The 19,976-nt window shown below is 40.1% G+C and overlaps 1 protein-coding gene across 2 annotated transcripts in view; it reads left to right on the top strand.

Moving 5' to 3' along the window:
* AAGAB (alpha and gamma adaptin binding protein) overlaps positions 1–19,976 on the top strand; it is a 47,560-nt gene that overhangs the window by 20,809 nt on the left and 6,775 nt on the right. The window contains exons 5-7 of one of the 2 annotated variants that reach the window (XM_023764589.1): positions 2,189–2,272; positions 15,122–15,204; positions 16,053–16,146. In XM_023764589.1, the coding sequence (XP_023620357.1) occupies positions 2,189–2,272; positions 15,122–15,204; positions 16,053–16,146 (261 nt within the window). Of the gene's footprint in view, positions 1–2,188; positions 2,273–15,121; positions 15,205–16,049; positions 16,147–19,976 lie in introns of both variants that reach the window. The other variant, XM_006101066.3, reaches the window with a different exon arrangement.

The following is a 19,976-nucleotide window of genomic DNA, read 5'->3' as shown; positions in this document are numbered from 1 at the left end:
TATTGGTACTGTGGTATTTCAGAGACAGAAGAGATTATTTTAAAGAATGAATTGGCACCATGAACTCTCACATGTCAACTGGTCCATGGGGGAGAGATGGAAAATATACTGGAATTGTATTTAGAGGACTAGTGGGGAAGTAGCATTGAGAAATGCCAGTTGTTCCGAAAGACATTCTAGGCAGGGGCATCCAGTACAAATTAAATTATGTAGATAGGATATAAGTAATCCTTACATGAAACATATTTTTTAAAGGAGCTAAAAATGTTCTTCTATATTATGACTTGTTTAGAATTTTTTTCAAAACCTTACCTTTGGGAATAAAACCTTGCCAGGGAAGAAGAGCACAAAAATGAAATAAAAAGGCAGATTTTTCTCCTTGTACATTTTTAAGAATATTGAAAATTAACAAGTGCAATTTCTCCTTCCAGGTTCTTCTAGGTCTCCTAAAACTTGTGCCCTATTTTGTGTATGTGAACATGTGTGTAGTCACTTACTTTTGGTACTAGAATTTTCTCTTCTTTTTGTCCTTGAGAGTCAATATTTGAGTCATTTATTTACATCTGTTTTCATTTTGGAATCTCTTCTCCTTTATACCAGTACACTTCTTGCTTCTTGTCAGAACAATGTTCTTATATTAATTCAGTTTAATCTTAAAATAGATTTTTGACATGCCATCTTTAGGTAATGTAACTAAAACCTTCCTATAAGCTTTAAATGCAAACAGTTCTCAAGCCATATGCCCTCATCCTTTATTTGCATGTATTAATTTGAACATCAATATGAGAGTTTATGCTTGTTTGTATTAAATTTCATCTTACTGGCTTTCTACTTCAGGCCTTATTTTTGACTCCTGGTTATATCATCTGATATATTAGTTATTCTTTCAAGAATTGAATCATTCATTCATAATTAAGATAAACGTGTTTTATTTCTTCATTTAAACATCAATGGTGATAAACTCATTTTTATAGAATATTTTTGGTTTAATCCTCACCCTATTTCTGTTAAGTTGCTAGGTTGGTATTCTTTAAATGATTCATCAACCCAGTAGTTACTAAGTGCCTGCTGTCGTTCAGGCACTGTGTTAGGCAGTGGGAATAATGAACTCAGTAAGACATGATTCCTGCCTTAGGGAGTATCCAGGCTGGAGGAGAAGGTTACACTAGCAAATCACCAGTTCCACTGCATCTTTCCTCTAGGAAATGTGTGCACGGAGTGGTGTCATCCCCACTTTGTTGTGATAAAGCGTAAGTGATATTTGCCCTTGATCAAATAGCTAATAAGTTGCAGAGCCTGGGTTCAGATTCAGATCTCCTGACTTCTAATTCTGCGCTCTTCCACTAGAGACAGATTCTCTGTGGACTGTGCTCTATCAACGCATAGGAGACTTTCTTCTTTCAGCCATATGCAGTCTTATAATACTCATTATCTGAAGGGTCTCCATTTCCTTTATACTCATTCATATATACAGTGTAACTAAGCATACCACTTATTATTGGTACGCTAACTGGGATTAGTGCCTTGTTGTTTAGAGTAGTATCAATTAAATTCCAGAAGCAGGAAAATACCAATACTAAACTAAGTTGTTGGATATTTTTAATGACACTTTTCCTGTGTCTTACACTCTGGTTATAGTAACTTAACTTCTATCTCTTAAACTATCTTTCTCTGATCAAGAATTTGTTCTCTAGATAGCTGTTTTAAACAATAATTATTTTATGATTCCTAGGAGAAGAAAGGGATTTTTTAGCATACTAAGAGAACCATTCCTGCCTTCAGCAAAATCATTCTCTATAAATTACCAAGATTGGTAGTACTCTCATACTCTCCTAGGATTGTGTAATTAATGGAAATGAACATTTTCAGGAGAGTATAAGTAGGTGTGCCGTTGGTGAGGCAGTGGGATGATGTTATAATATAAGACTCTTATACTGTGTGTTTTCTCATTGTTTTAGTTTCTAGAATATTCTTAACGGGAGCTCTGAGCTTGGTATTTGCTTAAATTTTTCCTCATATAGGTTGCAATGTGAAGAAGTAACAACTAATAAGCAAAATAATTAAGCCACAGTTATTTAAAAATGTGGCTTACAGTGTGTGTAAATATACACACACACACACGTATGTATGTATGTATGTATGTATAAGTACATGTATAAATATATATGCTCTTTACCTCACTGATCAGATGACTTCCCAGAATCTACAGGAGTAAAGCGAATTGTTCAAGCCTTGAATGCCAATGTCTGGTCCAATGTAGTGATGAAGAATGGTAAGTAACTTGGGACTAAACATCCTGAGGAGTTTTCCTCCTATTTCTTGTAAGTTTAGAATTATTTGGATATATGTGGAACCACAAGGATTACATGAAACCTATAGATTTGTTCAATTTTGTCCCCAGTTGAAGGAAGGGCCCAAAGTAATACTTCTAAGAATTTTAAATATATCTTTAATAGTTAATTCAATAAAAATTTAGGACTTGTCTGTAATATGCTTAGAGTTGTCTTTGGCTTTGAGAAGTACCCCCAATATTGTAAAACACAAACCCTCTCCTTAAGGAGCTCATAGTCTACCTGTGCAAAATGTGCACTTTTTAAATGTTAGGTAATCATGCAAGGCAATTGGAGATGAGTGCGGAATGACTGATACAAGCAGTAATGCCGAGACATCACAGAAGTGGCCTTGGCTCTGGGCTTCAATATATAGGGAGAGCTTCAGGGAGAAAGCCAGTCTTGGAGTGGGCTTTATAGGGTGGTCAGGAATTGGGTTGCGTAGAGGGAAGGTGATAAGCAGGGGAGGAAGCATCACATCAGTAACAGTGGTTGTATATTCTAGTGTCACTCGCGGAATCACACCTAGCAGTGGGACTAGCTTAGAAGATAGAGGCCTGAGTGCTAGACAGAAGGAATTGATGAGCCACTAGAGATTTTTTAACAAGAGAGTGATGCAAAGAAGTTGTCATCTTTGAAAGGTTATCATGGTTGAGTGCAGGTGGGTTTGGCAGTTGAAGCAAAGGTAGAGTCTGAAGTCTGAAGTCAGGGAGACTCGGCAGCTGTTACAGCAGCTCGTGAGGGAGGTGTTGGGGCCTGGGCTAAGTGGTGGCTGTAGTCATGGGGTGGAAAGCTGGATCTGGAATGCAGTCTGAAGCAGGTAGGCCTAGTGGGTGCACATGAGCTTCTTATTGTCTGGATTGGTTTTCTGGGGCTGCAGTAACCAAGTACCACACATAGGATGGCTTAGAACAACAGGTATTTATTGTCTCATAGTTCTAGAAGCCAGAATTCTAAAATCACGGTGTCTAAAATGCTCCCTCTGATGGTGTTAGGGAAGGATCTGCTCCAGGTCTCTCTTCTAGATTCTGGTAGTTCTTTGGCTTGAGCAGTATAACTCCAGTCTTCACACGGCATACTTCCTATGTGCCTCTCTGTGTCCAAATCTCTTCTTTTTCTGAGGACAATAGTTATATTGATTTAAGAGCCCACCCAACTCCAGGAAGACCTCATCTTAGCTAAGTACATCTGCAATGACCCTATTTCCAAGTAAGGTCACATTCTAAAGGATTGGGGTTAGGACTTAAACATATGAATTTGGTGGGGGATACAAATCAACCCATAATATAGTCCTTTAGGAACTGCTGCCTGAATAGTGTTTTTCTCTCTTATGGCCTTGGCTCCTCAACAAGAATGCTGTGCTCGGTGAAATACTGCAGATGGGAATGAGAAAAATAATATTTATAGTGAGCTTACCCCATCTTCCCTGAGATAAAGGGTCTAGTGGCAGATCAGTTTTACAGAAACAAAATATTTCATCTCAATTTTTGGTCAACATTCGAGTGTTAAGTGCGATTGGGGCTCTTGAACTTTCTGAGGTCTTGTCTGACCTGTGTCGTCGCTGGAGAAGCTCCTCTGCCTAGTAAGAGTTCCCTCCTCCCTCTCACCCCTCTCCCGCCTACTTAGTCTTTCTAGAGGGATCTAGAATTGCAAAGATACGAGATTATTTTATTGTGATAGCATTCAAAGTAAGTTCTGATCTAGAAAAAAATAAGGAGATTTTACCCTCTGTTGTTATCTCCCTGTTACCAAAATAAACTCAAATTGAGGCTTGGTCCTATTCATTCAGTAAATCCTTGTTGAGCATTTATCATAGTGAGGCATTGCTGTACACTATATCTTCACTATAAAAACATCTTTAAGGTATGGTACGTAAACTGGATCAACTTGAAATAAAATTATATTCAATGGTGCTTATTATATGTATGAGAAATATTTTCAGAAAAGCTTATTTGGCCCAACTGGCATGGCTCAGTGGTTGAGCATCAACCTATGAACCAGGAGGTCATGGTTTAATTCCCGGCCAGGGCACATGCCCAGGTTGTAGGCTCAGTCCCCAGTGTGGGACACCTAGGAGGCAGCCAATCAATGATTCTCTCTCATCATTTATGTTTCTATCTCTCCCTCTCCCTTCCTCTCTGAGAGCAATAAGAATATATTTAAAAACACACACACACATAAAAAAAACTTATTTGCCCTGGCCTGGTAGCTTCTTGGTTAGAGCCTTGTCCTGATATATCAAGGTTGCAGGTTTGATCCTGGTCAGGGCACAGACAAGAATCAAACAATGAGTGCATAAATAAGTAGAACAACAAATCCACGTTTCTTCCTCTCTCCCTTCCTTCTTTCCTCTCTCCCTTCTCTTTCTCTACATCTGGCATAGCTGATCACTCCTTTCACCTTGACAACATCCCACTTCTGCTTCTAGAACTCTGTACTTTTGGCTTTCCTACCTCACTGATCATTCTTTCTCAGTTTCTTGCTGGCTCCTTCTCTTCTCCCTATCCTCTTAATTTGAAATGTCCAGGGGCTGAGTCCCTGGTTCTTTTTATTTACTACACTTACTTTTGTGGTGATCTCATCGGGCCTCTAGTTGGTAATAATAATGTCTTATGGTATGACCATGGGAATACATGGCTGAAGTGAACAAGGAGATGGGAAAATAGAGATTGTCTAGTGTAGGTTAAGTTTGGAAAAACCAAAGCTCAGAAGGGATTTAATTGGAATCTGTAGTTAGGGTATGAATAGGGTAAATATGGACTTGATTTCCCAAATCCTAGACTGCTATTACTTAGGGACATTCCCTAAAGCTTAAAAATAAAATGAAGGCATTATTGAACATAGCAGGAGGTAATTTATGGAGTACATTACACTAAAAGATGATCCAGGCAGAAAATTGATATGGCTCACAAAGGGGCTACAATAGTTCTCATGAATGACACTTACATTTAATTCAAGTTAGGAAGGTATGTAGCCCAAACTTTAAAGGCTTATCTTGGAAAACAATCATGTTTTCCTTCCCAGTATTTTTCTATGCAATGGTTTTTCTATTAAGTCTTGTACTGGCTGTTCTTTGAATTACATGTTGTTGAACTTTATAGAATTTAATAAGGGGCATTGTTTTGTTTGGTATGCTAGTATATGTGAACTAGCTAGGCACAGGCCTTTAGAATGTAGAATCTCCATGCATGCATCTGGTATGACATCTTCCTTTTACAGACGGGAAAATGAGGCCTCAGGAAGGAGAGGGGACTTGCCTATATTCTCACAGTGAGTCAGTAGCTAAGGTGGGACCCGAGGGCAGGTCTCCTGACCAGGAGTGCTGTGTGTTTTTCCATTACAGTGTGCTGATTTACATTATTGGCTGGTTAGAGGAATGAGCACAGTGGTTAAATAATTTACCCAGGCTGCGTGGGAAATTATTGGCAGAGCTAGTTGAGTTCATCCCTATAGAACCCCATCAGCGTAGGTGTTCTGGCATGAGTAAGATTTTAATGAGACAGACTAGAAGTAATGATCAGAGGTACAGGTGAGAACCTGAGACTTGCACTTGGTGTCTGAAGTGGGGTGGGGGAGAGGACAGCTTAGTGGGACCTTGCCCTTAACCTGGGGTGGGGGGGGCGGGCGGCAGAATTGAGTTAAATTGTAGGACACCCAGTTGGTGTCCTCCGAGAACTGGAGAATTCTTGGTGTGGAAAACCCACACATCTAGTGTCAGAAGTGTTGGTTATGAATAGAGACGGAAATGGAAGTTTTTTCTTTAGGGGTCTGATGAAAATGGTTGAGAAACACTGGATCTGGTTGCAGATACTTAGCTCTATCTTAGAGGAAATCCCCAGGTATCATTGTATTGATTGTAAAGGTCAATCTTCTAGGGAAGTCAGAGTTTCCGTTATACGCATTAAAGACATAACAAAATGGTCCAGGAAACGAAGTGGTTAGGAGTGTTTACAATTGGGCTATGCATTCTAGACGTCTCCATCCACATCAGTTTGCTCACTGTATAACCTCTCCTATGCTGTCTTGTCTTACATTTCCTAGACCTGAAAGTCTGGCTGTGGCTCAAGAAAAGGGATGTGGATAGAATTTCAGCTGCCTACTTGAGTTACCCTCAGTCCCTGCTAGAGCCGGGCTTATGGCTGTGGAGAACTACTATTTGGGTCTATCTATATAATTTGATAATGTCCCCTTATTATCACCATGAAAGGAGAAACTGTGGGTCAGTGCTTTATGCCAAATGTGACAGATTTTAAAAGTTGATTCTCCTCACCTGTCTCATCTCCACTGAGATTAACTTCTTTTTTTATTTATCTGGTACGCCAGAAAGGCTGGTTGCAAAATACTTTATTTTCATTAGATGGTCTGGGCATTATGCTCAGCCTGCCTTGGACTTGGGAGCACTAGGTAAATAATAAGGTTTGATTTTAAGGGAAAAGAAAAGAAGTCTGATGCGTTGTTTTGGTTTTCAAAGGAAGTTGTCACTGTTTCACATGGGAGGGTAGCAGTGTCAGTTTAATTTACCCAAAAACCCAATCTGGGCTTTGTCACCTGTGCACTGATGAGGGAGGGCCATGAGGGGTTTAGTCTGTACTTACAGATCTCAGGTATTCAGTGGGTCTTTTTGCAAATACCACCCCTGAGTGAAGGACAAGGAAGGAAATTCTGTGATCTTCTATTGTTTCTAATCAGTGAAAGAGGGATTAGGCTAAACAAATATTAGAGTTGTGACTTTGGTCCCTCAGTGGTAAACAATAATTGTAGAGATTGTATTTCTAAAGCCCTGAGAATGTTTATCCATAATAGTTTAATCTCCAGTGATGCAGGTGGGTAAGGAGTAAGTGGGATTTTAATAGTAGAAATGATTCTTTCTTATGATAGTTTTGTTTCCCATTATAAATGGAAAGAATTATTTATCTATTAATGCATGCTCCCCTGAATTTACTTGGTAACAAGATACCGTGGCAGAAATCCCAGATTCCAGTTTAAGGAATCATTTGCAATTATGTACAGAGCAGTGGCAAGAAATGAGTGCCAAAAACACAAGATCTGTCTGGCTACCTGATGCCTGGGCTACTCTCCTGAGACAGTAGATGGCTAATGCCTATAATAGAAATCGTTTTTTAAAAAGAGAGAGTAAGAAATGATTAAATAAAAATTTAAATTTAGTGTTACAGAAAATAAAATATCAAATTAGAGGAAGAATGGTTCATGAAGAGGATTCTAGTGGGGTCTGTCTCTGCTAGGTGATCTTGGGAAGATGGCATCATGTCTCTGGACCCCAGTTTCCCTAGGATAGGGTAGAATTATACCAAAGCTATAGTCTATGGATCTGAGTTCCTTGAGACAGAATGTGTTGCTCCTCTTTATCCCAACGCCTAATATTGGGGAACTGAAAAATTACTTGAGTAATCTCTGACAGCTGTCTAACTCTGAATATTATCATCAAAACTAAGATAAATAAGACATATACTGAAGGCATAATTTGGTGCAGGGTGGGGGATTGTGTTGTAAGAGAAAAAGGAGAAGAGGGAATTGTGAAAAACTAGAGAAGCTGGAAGGGAATAAATGTGTGAGTCAAATGTGAGACTTTGTTTTAGGAAATAATGCCCCAAATTGTCCATAAGCAAATGAATGATGGGAAATCTCTTCAGATTAGTCACTGTGGTAGCACGTACAGGCCTCCTTCTGCAGCCACCTTGCAAAACATTTTTGGTAGTCTTGCTTTGGAATTATTTTTAGAGATGGCTGTGAACCACACATAAGATAAATTATCTTTTCCTTTACCATAAAGTCTTGTTTCATTGCTCTCATTATTCCCCACACTTGGCTCTAAATGATATTTTGCTTTGATTTTAAACATTCCTTTGAGAATTTTCAAGAGTGTGCTTCAGACTCCGGAGATTGGATTTCACAATGGGAGCATTATTAGAAGTAGTGTAAAGTTTTCCTTTACGAGACCTTTGAAAGGACAGTGCTCATTTTGATGTTTAGTTCACTTTATTAAGAATTTGTAGCCTGGACCTAGCCGGTTTGGCTCAGTGGATAGAGTATCGGCCTGCAGACTGAAGGGTCCCAGGTTCGATTCGGTTCAAGGGCATATGCCTGGGTCTCGGGCTTGATCCCCAGTGGGGTGTGTGCAGGAGGCAGCCAATCAGTGATTCTCTCTCATCATTGATGTTTCTATCTCCCTCTCTCTTCCTCTTTGAAATCAATACAAATATATTTTTAAAAAAAGAAAAAGGAATTTGTAGCCTAGCCTCCTGAGCATTGACATATGCACCAGGAGGTCATGGTTTGATTCCCGGTTAGCTGATCCATGATTTTCTCTCATCATTGATGTTTCTATCTCCCTCTCTCTTCCTCTTTGAAATCAATACAAATATATTAAAAAAAAGGGGCGGGGGATTTGTAGCCTAGCCTGAGCATTGACATATGCGCCAGGAGGTCATGGTTTGATTCCCGGTTAGCTGATCCATGATTTTCTCTCATCATTGATGTTTCTATCTCGCCCTCTTCCTTCCTCTCGGAAATAAATAAAAATATTATAAAACAACACTAGGAGGACACACACACCAAAGTATTAATTGGCATCTTTGGGGATTTTTAAAATTTTCTTCTTTATACTTTTTCTATTTTCCAAATTTTCTACAATGAAAAAATCCTTTACCATCAGGAAAAAGAGAGAAAATACTGTGTATTACTTTCTGGTTCAGTTCATTATGTGCTCAAGGATTGGCAGAAACGTTCCTGACTTGTTGAGCAGGTGTCCCCAATGTCATAGGAAGAGCCCAGATCCACGTCTCCAGAGTCCAGAACCAAATGCAGTGTTTCAGCCTATTTCTCAAAATAAGTGCTGTTTTTAATAACGTATTTCGAAGTTTTACCCTTTTCAAGCCGTAGTTTAGTAAAAGAATAAATCAGTTCTAATTATTTTTTATTTTAAAAACATTTCAATTTATCAAGCAGATGTGAAAGGTGATATAAAAGTATAGGCTTATTTCCCTGATATCAGTGAAATCATTTCTGATGAAGCACTGCTTAAAATAAGTTTTTATGTAAATAGTATGGTGTGATTTAAAAATACCATTCAAAAATAGGTACAGCTTTTCTGTGTAAGTTGAAATATCTTAGTTGTGCTTATGGTAAGTTTGATCATGTTTATCACATGGGTGGAAACGAAAATATTTTGTGGGGAATGAAAGGGGATGTGAAAAACCTTAAAATATGGGGAAAACGAACTTCTTAAGATGATGCCAAATAATTGTGGCTTTAAGGAAATAAAAGCTGAAATATGAATACAGAAAATACATAACAGGTCATCTAAGGCATTTTGGGGCTGTGTTTACGGAAATTCTTAATATTGTGATCAGTATATATAAGTTTAAAGTAAAAACGTCTATGTTTAGCTAATGCTTGCACCTCTGTCATATGAGGCTGTCAGCAGATATTTCAGCATCTCTGCTGTATACTTAACACTCTGCTGGGAGCTGTGTTGTCTGTGTGTGCAAGGCATTTATAATATAGTTAAGGATGGCAGATGGACTTCAGACAAGTACCTATGCTAGCATTTCTCTCAAGGCCTAATTGAATAGTAAGGACATAAAAGGCAAATGGCACTGAGGTAGAAGTGATTGTGAGCTAAAATCATCTGTAGAAGTTTTCCAGAGTAGAGGGGAGATATTTATGTTAACAGGAGATAAGATGGAATCTCTTAAATGTTTTTACTCTCTTTTTTCATTGAAAATATTTTCAAGAAATGACTTAAAACCTGAGAATTTTAGCCAAAAATTTCCTTTCCTCATTAGTAGATCTGTATCAGTGGTTCTCAATTGGAGGTAATGTTGTGTTTTCCCCACCCCCAACTCTGGGGACATTTGGCAGTGCTGTAGGCATTTGGTGGGTATAGGCAGAGGTTCACAGGACTCTCCCTGCCACCCCCATACACACACAACAAAGCCTCAAATGTCAGTAGTGCTGGTTTGAAAAACCCTTTTTAGGTACACTTGAGGGACAGTGAAAGGATAGTGAGTCTTAACCAGTTAACTGCCATGGGTCCAAAACAGAAACCATCTCCACACTCCCCGATATTTTGAATTTAATTGCATCTATAGACGCTTATGGTGTACAAAGGGTTAACCACCTGTCTGCCACTAGTTTTATGTGACTAATGCCTCCAGGAGTTATGGGGCTGGGCTGGAATTAATGAGAAGCATTAAAGTGGTATATGATTAATTATTCAGTCCTGAGCTTAGTTTAGTTGAAATCAGTCTAAACCAGGGATATAATGAAGGATTATGGACGAAAGAGAACTACGGTATATGTGAATAAAAAGACATATTTTTGCATTTGACCCCGGTTTGTGTCATATCCAATATTTGTATCTTAAGCATTGACTGTCTCAACTTTTATTCTTTACATGTTATCTCTGGGCTTAATGGAAAGAGGAATTGATAATTAGAGAGTTCTGGATTTCATGTTAGGTTCTAGCTGTGTGTTTTTGGACAATTTACTTAATCTCTCTAAGTTACAGTTTACTCTGTAAAAAAGAATAATAAACCCTCTGTAAAGAAGATAACAAAATAAAGGAGATAAAAGTTGATTTCTATTTGTGTGTAGAGGGCATATTTTGTTAATTGTGAGGATTAAAGGAGCATTGCATCTTTAGTACTGAGAAAGTTAGCTTACACATACAGAGTAGGGCAAAAGTAGGTTTACAGTTGTGAGTACAGGAAACAGTTTATTCTTGTATAATTATTAATTAAGTAATTATTGTGTTATTTTCCATATGAACAATTGTAAACCTACCTTTGGCCCACCCTGTAGTTAGCACTCAGTACATGTTAGCTATTATGATTATTAACCCTTATAATAGTTCTGCAAGGTAAGAAATGGTATACCCTCTGCATGAATCGAGAAACTGAGGTACAAGGGCATAACTTGTACAGGACCACCAGTAAGTAGTAGAACTAGGATTCAAATCCATGCCTTTATCTCCAAATTTATATGCTTATCGTATTGCCTTGATAAATTAGTGGAGAGAGCAAAGAAAATTAGAAGAAAAAAATACTTTTTTAAAGAATGACTTTGCCCATTCCCCATATTAAAATTTCCCTTTTTGCCTAGGTTTTTAATTCTCTAGATGTCTCATGGAATGCATGTCAAAATTTCTATGTGAGATGAATTTTTATTCTAAAATAACCATGTGCCTTTAGATTTGTAAAGAGATATGCACGTAATTTCATATATTATAGTTTTTTTGAAACTTTCATTTAAAATAAGAAAAGCTCCTCCCAAGGTTTAAGAATTTCCCATTTCAAATCTTTATTCTAGAGCAGTGATGGTGAACCTTTTGAGCTTGGCGTGTCAGCATTTTGAAAAACCCTAACTTAACTCTGGTGCCGTGTCACATATAGAAATTTTTTGATATTTGCAACCATAGTAAAACAAAGACTTATATTTTTGATATTTATTTTATATATTTAAATGCCATTTAACAAAGAAAAATCAACCAAAAAAATGAGTTCCCGTGTCACCTCTGACACGCGTGTCATAGGTTCGCCATCACTGTTCTAGAGGCTTTGGTTTTGTTTCTGACACTTCCTGGAAGAATTCTATGCTCATGACCAGCACCACTGGATTTTTTCCTTCATGGTACTGTCATTTTTATCTATTGTTCCACTGGTGCCAATTTACTAGTCTACTGAAATTGAATGGGATGTTTTCATAACCAGAGTTTAATATACTTACTATGCCTTTCAGAATAAATGACTTAACAACTTCCCCTTTCCGCCGCTCTGAGGTTCCAGAAGAATCAGTTGAGTAGGTGGATTAATTTATTCCTTCCTACTCTAGTATTTTGTGGTATCAATAAAATCATAGATACTAAAGCCAGTTTCAACAACTACCTGCTAAAAGAATAAATCCTTCTTAATAGGATGGCATTTCCATGCCCTGAATCGGTGGAGAAAAATCTGGCAAACAAGGGAAGATTTGTGTAATCCTTTTCTATAAGAAGAATAGTCTTTACAGAGGGTGCACATGGGCAGAATTTTGCTAAACATTGAACAAACTAAGCAAAACTGAGTTTCTTTAAAATTGTAAATGTGTAAAGTAAAAGCCAAGATTTTTGAGCAATCAGCTTTGGATAAACAAACATGAATTGCTTTACTAATTGGGAAAATTTATGCGTAAAACTTTCTTAAAATATAAGCAGTAAGAACATAGTGAACTCTCTTGTTAACTAAATGCTCCACTGTGTATAAGAAAATACTGAGCAAAAGTCCTTCCAGCTTATTTTAATTAGCCCAGAACCTGATTATAAATTCAGTCATCTGTGAACCTTAGAAGGGTTCTGAAATGTAAGGTTCTTGTTTTTCTCTCTATTAACACTCCGGTGTGGGGTGAATTTCCCGCCAAAATATAAGATGGCTCTGTCTTTTGGTTTTGTTCCATCCACCAAAAGGGTGGATTACAAACAAATATTTGGTAATACGCAGTTACAATCGGCCCGAGTTTACACGTTTCCCGCACTCCACCGCAAATCTATATGAACCGAGTTAAAGACGGCTCCCGCGGAGTACGAACCTTAGAAGGGTTCTGAAATGTAACGTTCTTGTTTTTCTCTCTATTAAGTAATTTTTAAAAATATCTAAGCCCAGCCAACTCAAAGTTACTGTCAAGAGAAGATAAAGAATGCCTCTTTACTTTATAAAATCACTAACTCCTAGAGCAGAATGGACTTTAGCAATCATGTATAGCAACCCTCTTATTTCACAGGACAGAAAATTAAGGCACAGTAAGATTGATTGCTTTGTCCAAGATTGCACTGGTAGGCAGAGCCAGGAATGAAATCCAGGCTTTCTTACCTAGCCCACTTCTCTTCCCACTATTCTGACTTTTTCATAATTTTGAAAAATTGGGACGTTCATTTTTTTATTGTGTAAATACATTTAGCACATAATCGTTAAATTAACAACAAATCTCTTTGACTAGTAAACACATGAACATGAAATGAAAAGTTTACGGTATTCAGCGACGAGTCTAGCTCCCTCTAACTCCTGCCTATCCCAGATCCCCTCCTTCGCGGCAGCCATTTGAAGGAATGAGACCTTTTAAATAGACTGCTTTGGTCTAATAACATACCCAAGATGGCATTCTTCTTGGATTGCAATCTGACCTGCCAAGGTCAGATATTGCCCAACAGTGGAAAAACATAAGCTGTGGAATTGGAATATGGAGAGATTTGTGAATTGGATTTGAAAATTACCCAAATCCAAGTTATTTTCAGTAATAGAAGTGTTCTCTTACAGCAGTACTCTATTACTCAGATAATGCCATTTGTACAAAGAGCCTAAAGTACTTTATAAGAGCCCTTGTGTATCCTCAAGACATGTGAAATCCCAGTCTGAGTATTGCACAATTGCATACAACTGCTGTAAAGTCTATAGCACATTGGCCAGAAAGAAAGAATTATGTTGCTGTTTGAATAAATCTCCCTCGTTAGTGGAACCATCAGTGTGGGACACCATATGGAACTGCTTCTCAGCCTCTTCAGCCTACCTCGTTGAAACCTCAGTGCCTGGTCCTGGATGGAGCACATCCAGGCATTTGGCCTGGAGAGTTACTCCCAGAATGAGCAAGCTGGACGAGGAGGTGAAAGGGGCTCCAGGGTGCACCTGCACCTGTGGCCCTGCTGCCACAGGTGAGGTTGTGGAGCAGGAAAAGCAGCAGGGCAGCAGCAGGCTTTCAGAATTGAAGCCTTCAAAGCCGAGGTACCGGGTTGATAGCCACATGCAGTAGGGAGGCAGGCAACTCCCCATGTGGTGAGAGGTCAGGTTGGAACAAGCTGCAGTCTAGACCCAGGAGGCCACACATTGGCTTTGTCCCTGTTGAAAAGGCAAATCTCCCCCAGGGGAAAGGAAGGAGGGCTGAGATGCACGCGGCTCTCTTTGATACCTGTGTGTGACGGAGCCTCTGACAGCAGTTCCGCCTGGCAGGGGAGAGGACACGGGAAGTTTGTAGGTGGTTGAAAGAGAGAAGAGAGCAGAGCTAGGGAGAGGAAAGGCAAGGTTGGAGGAAGTTGTCTTTTTTTGAGAGAGTTCTTTGACTTCTATACTGTTAGACTCTTGAGATGTGGGTTTCATGTTTTACTCTGTGGCAGTGTTTTGTTTTCAGTGTCCCTGATGCTAACACTCTCCTGGAGTACTTGGTAAAAGTCCAGATTCCTCGTCCTCTGTTTCAGAGATTCTGCCTCCATTGGAAGTAGGGAGAATACTGCCTACTGAATACTGGGGTAGTTTTAATAAGTGCCAGGTGGTTTGGGGGAACACTATCAAATCAGGGCTTGGGCCTTTACTTTCATCAGTTCTAGACGTTCTGCTCTAGATTTGTCCTCCATTGTAAATACAAATATCGAGAGTATCAGGGGCCTTAACTGCAAGTAGCTCATTTATATCAAAATTAGAGCTGTTTTTCAAAAAAGGCATGCATGTTCCTCTTCACTTTCAAACACTGGGATATTACTAATTCATAGTGACTATTAAAACATCAATGCTGTTAATCTTGACAAACAGAAGATATGTTATAATGGTTCTGTCATTATATTTGACTTGGACTAATACTCTGATTTTTGAAAATTATTCAGTATTTAGATAGTATGGTAATTGGTAAAAACTATGTTTTACAGTTAGAACTTTTATAGTGAGGAATTAGCCATTGTTTCATCATCACAGTCATTTTAACAACTAAAAATGTAAGTTAAAATTTTCAGTGATTGTATTTTTTCTTTTCAGATAGGAACCAAGGCTTTGGCCTTCTCAGCTCATTGGCTGGAGCAAACCATAGCATTGGATCAGCAGACCCGTGTCACTCAGAGGTAAAGATTTTGCCTTTATCTTTTCTCCTCTTTTACTTTAATTCCTCCTTGTCATTATGAATCTTTACATCATTTATTATTTTTTCCTTTTCATTTAAGAAGTGGCAGAGAATATTAAAAATAGATAAAAGGAGAATCTACAGCAGTCCTCTTGTGCCTGGTACCTGTGAGAGAGGCTGGTTCAGCATCAGAGCAGTGAGCCTTTCAAGATGTTTGCAATCTGGGTGGTTTCATGTGTTCTTGCTAGCGTGCTTTTCAAAAAGTGCGAGGATTTCCTTGAGGCATAAAGTTGCCTCCAGATCTTTAAACATAAAATAAAATTGATGTTTCTTTTTCAGTACTTCCCATGTACAAGGCCCTGTATAAATCTGAGGCAAAGTCCTTGCCCTCAGAGAGCTTAATAGGCTGATTTCAACCCTCTGTCCTCAAGGACTTTGGTCCAAGTTTACCTTGGTCGACATGCTGGAACCAAGGGCACCTTAGGGCCACATTGTGCTTCCAGGCATCTTTTTCATCGGTCTCTGAGCTGTTTATGATATGATCGTGTTCATTTTCACATTTCGAATAAAGCATGGATCTTAAAAAAAAAACCACTATGTTTTAATAGTAGCAAAATCATGACACTTTCTAATTTTTTTTTTAAGGAAAATACTCCTAAGTTAGTGAATTTTTAGCCATTTATTTTTTTATGTGATGTTGAGCCTTCTTTATCTCTCCTTGTCTCTAGCCCCTAATATTGCTTCTCTAAAGCCAGCCCATGGGTGGAAGTGTGAGCCTTTTGGATTTAGTTCTGAAGTAGCCTGCTATTAAAGTATTGCTTGTGTGTTGTATGTGTTCCTCAACAGCAGCCCCGTTTGCCAGCAGCAGATAGGACTGAATCCCTCCTGGATCGTCGGAGTGGTGCAGCTAATACAGCAGATGCTCAGGTCGATAGCATTGTGGGTAAGTTCCTCCTTTGGCTGCTAAGAGACAGCTCTGTGGAATTTGGAATAGCCAATGTATCAGGAAATAAATCATCTGGGGAATATTGACTTTATATATGGGCAAGGGAAGGAAGTTGATAGTGTAACCCAAAGTGAATGTGAGCCTTGAGATGGCTATCAGAAAAAGGAGGAAGAATAAACACATTGCAAATCTGTATCATTTTTCTCTCTGATTCTCTTAGCAAGATCTTGATTCAGATCATCTAGCTAAAATAGACAGGACCAGGTGGTGAAACAGCTTTATATCTCCATATTACACAGTTTTTTTCATAGTATTTAACAGTAGTTAGAGTTGATGGTATCAAGAATAATATCTATACTAATAAAAGGGTAAAATGCTAATTAGGGCGAATGTCCTCTGGAAGACCTTCCGGATGTCCTTCTGGACAAAGCCACAGCGGCTGCAAGGGCTGAGACATGGCTGCGAAGGCCAAGGCGCGGCTGCGAAGGGCCAGCCTCAGGCCAGCAGTGGCAGCAGCAGCGGGGTAATGGGGGCGGCGCCTTCCCCTGATCCGCCAGGTCTCCTCCCACAGAAGGAGCCCAGACTGAGGCTTAGGCCAGGGCTAAGGCAGAGACAGTTAGGGGCGATCAGGCCATCAGGAGAGCAAGTTAGGGGCGATCAGGCTGGCAGGGGGGCAAGTTAGGGTCAATTAGGCCAGCAAGGGGTCAAGGTAGGAGTGATCAGGCAGAGGCAGTTAGGGGCGATCAGGCAGGCAAGCAGAGGGGTTAGGGGGGATCAGGCAGGCAGGCAAGTGAACAGTTAGGAGCCAGCAGTCCCAGATTGCGAGAGGGATGTCTGACTGCCGGTTTAGGCCCGATCCCAGCAGTCAGACATCCCCCTAGGGGTCCCAGATTGGAGAGGGTGCAGGCTGGGCTGAGGGAACCCCCGTGCACGAATTTCATGCACTGGGCCTCTAGTAACCTTATAAGCCCTTTCACATCCTTTTAAAGTTCTTTTATATATCCTCTTTCTCACCTGGTACAGTGGGGCCTTGACTTACGAGTGTCCCGACTAACGAGTTTTTTGAGATACCAGCTGTCTCTCGGCCGATTTTTTGCATTGAGTTGATAGAGTAATTTGAGTTAACGAGCTCCTTAACGAGCTCAGTCTCGGAACGAATTAAACTCGTAAGTCAAGGCCCCACTGTAATTAAGTTTGGCAGAGAAGTTATTTTATGGAGATGATGGTGAGGCCCAAAGCAGTTCAATAATTCACCTAAGGGCATCTAATAAGAAGGTCCTGGAACTGAAACTAGAATCTAGTCTGCTGTCCAAAAGCCCGAAAGCCAAGGAGCTTAGTTGAAATAACTATAAATATTCTTTTGTTAGGGAACTACTATAATCTCTACTTTCTCTTTATGCCACAGTAATAGTTGTTTGCAGGCCTGATCCACTGATGGATGTTAAAATTAATAGATGAAAATTTTAGAAGAAACATGACATTTGCATAGTCTAAAAGCATTTCTGCTAAGTTATTTATTTATTGCAGAGGGGAAATAGTAACTTTATATTAGAAAACTTACAGATACTACTTCAAGTGATGAAGATGATCTCACCAGTAGTAATAAGATATACTGACATCATCTCCCCATGGTCTGTACCAAACGGGCACTCACACTTGTGCTGTTTATGCCAAAGGTGCATAATCTCAATCTAATAATAAGAAAACATTAGACAAACCCAAATTGAGGAACATTATACAAAATAACTGACCAGGACTCTTTAAAAGTCATAAAAGACAAGGAAAGACTCGGGAACTGTCAGAAATTGGAGAAGTCTAAGGAGATTTGACAGCTCAATTTTGTGTAGGACCCTGGAACAGAGAAAAAAGGCTTTTAGTGGAAAAGCTGATGAAATTTGAATGAAGTCTGTGGTTTAGTTAATAGCACTACCCCATTATTAACTTCTTGACATTTATAATTATAACGTGGTTATATAAGATGTTAACATTGAGGGAAGGTGGGTGAAGGGCATATACTATTTTTGCAACTTAAAAAATCCTCACCCAAGCCCTAGCTGGTTTGGCTCAGTGGGGAGAGTGTCAGCTTGTGGATCGAAGGGTCCTGGATTTGATTCCGATAAAGGGCACCTACCTTGGTTGCAGGCTCCTCTCTTACAGGAGGCAACCAATCAATGTGTTTTTCTCACATTGATATTTCTCTGTCTTTCTCTCTTCCACTCTCTCTAAAAATCAATGGGAAAAGATCCTTGGGTGAAGATTAAAAAATAAAAATAAAAAATCCTCACCCAAGGAAATATGTTTACTAATTATTAGAGAGAGGAAGAGAGGGGAGGATGGAGGAAAGGAACAAGGGAGAGAGAGAAAGAGAAAGAGAGAGAGAGAGAAAGAGAGAAATACTGATGTGAGAGAGAAACATTGATCGGTTGCCTCCTCTATGGCCCAGACTAGGGATTGAACCTACAAATGTGCTCTGATTGGGAATCAAATCCATAGCCTTTTTGGTGTTCAGGATAATGCTCCAAGCAACTGAGCAACCTGGCTGGGGCTTTGTTACTTTTTTATAAAGCTAAAATTATTTCAAAAAAAATTTTTTTTAATTTATCTTTATTGTTGAAAGTATTACAAATGTACTCTTTCCCCCTCCCTTTGACCCCCTTTCACCCCACATTTGCCCTCTGCAAAGCCTACTGCATTATTGTCTATGTCCATGGTTATGTATATATGCATATAAGTTCTTTGATTAATCTCTTCCTTTGCCCCCCTCCCCTTTCTTCCCTCTGAGATTCATCATTCTGTTCCCTGCTTCCATGTCTTGGATCTCTTTTGTTAGTTTATTTTGTTCATTATATTCCATATATACACACACACACACACACACACACACACTAATAAAAGACAAACATGCAAATTGACCATATCTTCGCTACGCCTTAAGCCATGCCCACCAGCCAGTCAGAGCGACTATACGCAAATTAACCCAACCAAGATGGTGGCTGGCAGCCATGGAGGTGGAGCAAGCAGGAGGCTTGGTTGGCCCAGTGATGGAGGAAGCCAAGCTTCCTGCCTGCCGCGGCCGGCTCTGAACTCCACTCAAGGCAACAAAGTTTCAATTATAGAAGATAAATAAACCCCAGATACCTGCTTTCAGCTGGCCTTGGCCACGGAGCTGGAGCAAGCAGGAGGATTGGGTTGCCCCTGGCGATGGAGGAAGCCAAGCTTCCGCCCGCCCTGGCCGGCTCTGAGCTCCACTCAAGGCTACAAAGTTTCAATTATAGAAGGTAAATAAATCCCAGAATAAAAAAAAAAAAGAAAAAAAGGAGAGGCTGGGAGCTTCTGTCGCCGGGGGCTTGGCCAGCCTGAAAACGGCCCTCAGCCCCTCACCCAGACTGGCCAGGCACCCCAGTAGGGACCCCCGACCCTAAAGGGGGTGTGGCCAGCCTGAAAACAGCCATCAGCCCCTCACCCAGGCTGGCCAAACCTCCATGGGTGAGGATCCCCACTCAGGGCGGGGGGGCTTGACCAGTCTGCAAACAGCCATCAGCCCCTCACCCAGGCTGGCCAGGCACCCCAGTGAGGACCCCCACCCTGAAGGGGTTGTGACCAGCCTGCAAACAGCCATCAGCCCCTCACCCAGGCTGGCCAGGCACCCCAGTAGGGACCCCCACCCTGAAGGGGGTGTGACCAGCCTGCAAACACTCATCAGCCCCTCACCCAGGCTGGCCAGGCACCCCAGCGGGACCCCCACCCTGATCCAGGACACCCTTCAGGGAAAACCACCCGGCCCACGACCTGTGCACCAGGCCTCTATCCTATATAATAAAAGAGTG

The sequence above is a fragment of the Myotis lucifugus genome, unplaced genomic scaffold, assembly GCF_000147115.1.
Source record: "Myotis lucifugus unplaced genomic scaffold, Myoluc2.0 scaffold_338, whole genome shotgun sequence".
Lineage (NCBI taxonomy): Eukaryota > Metazoa > Chordata > Mammalia > Chiroptera > Vespertilionidae > Myotis > Myotis lucifugus.
The sequence above is the reverse complement of the archived record's forward strand: the minus strand, read 5'-3'. Positions and strand labels throughout refer to the sequence as shown.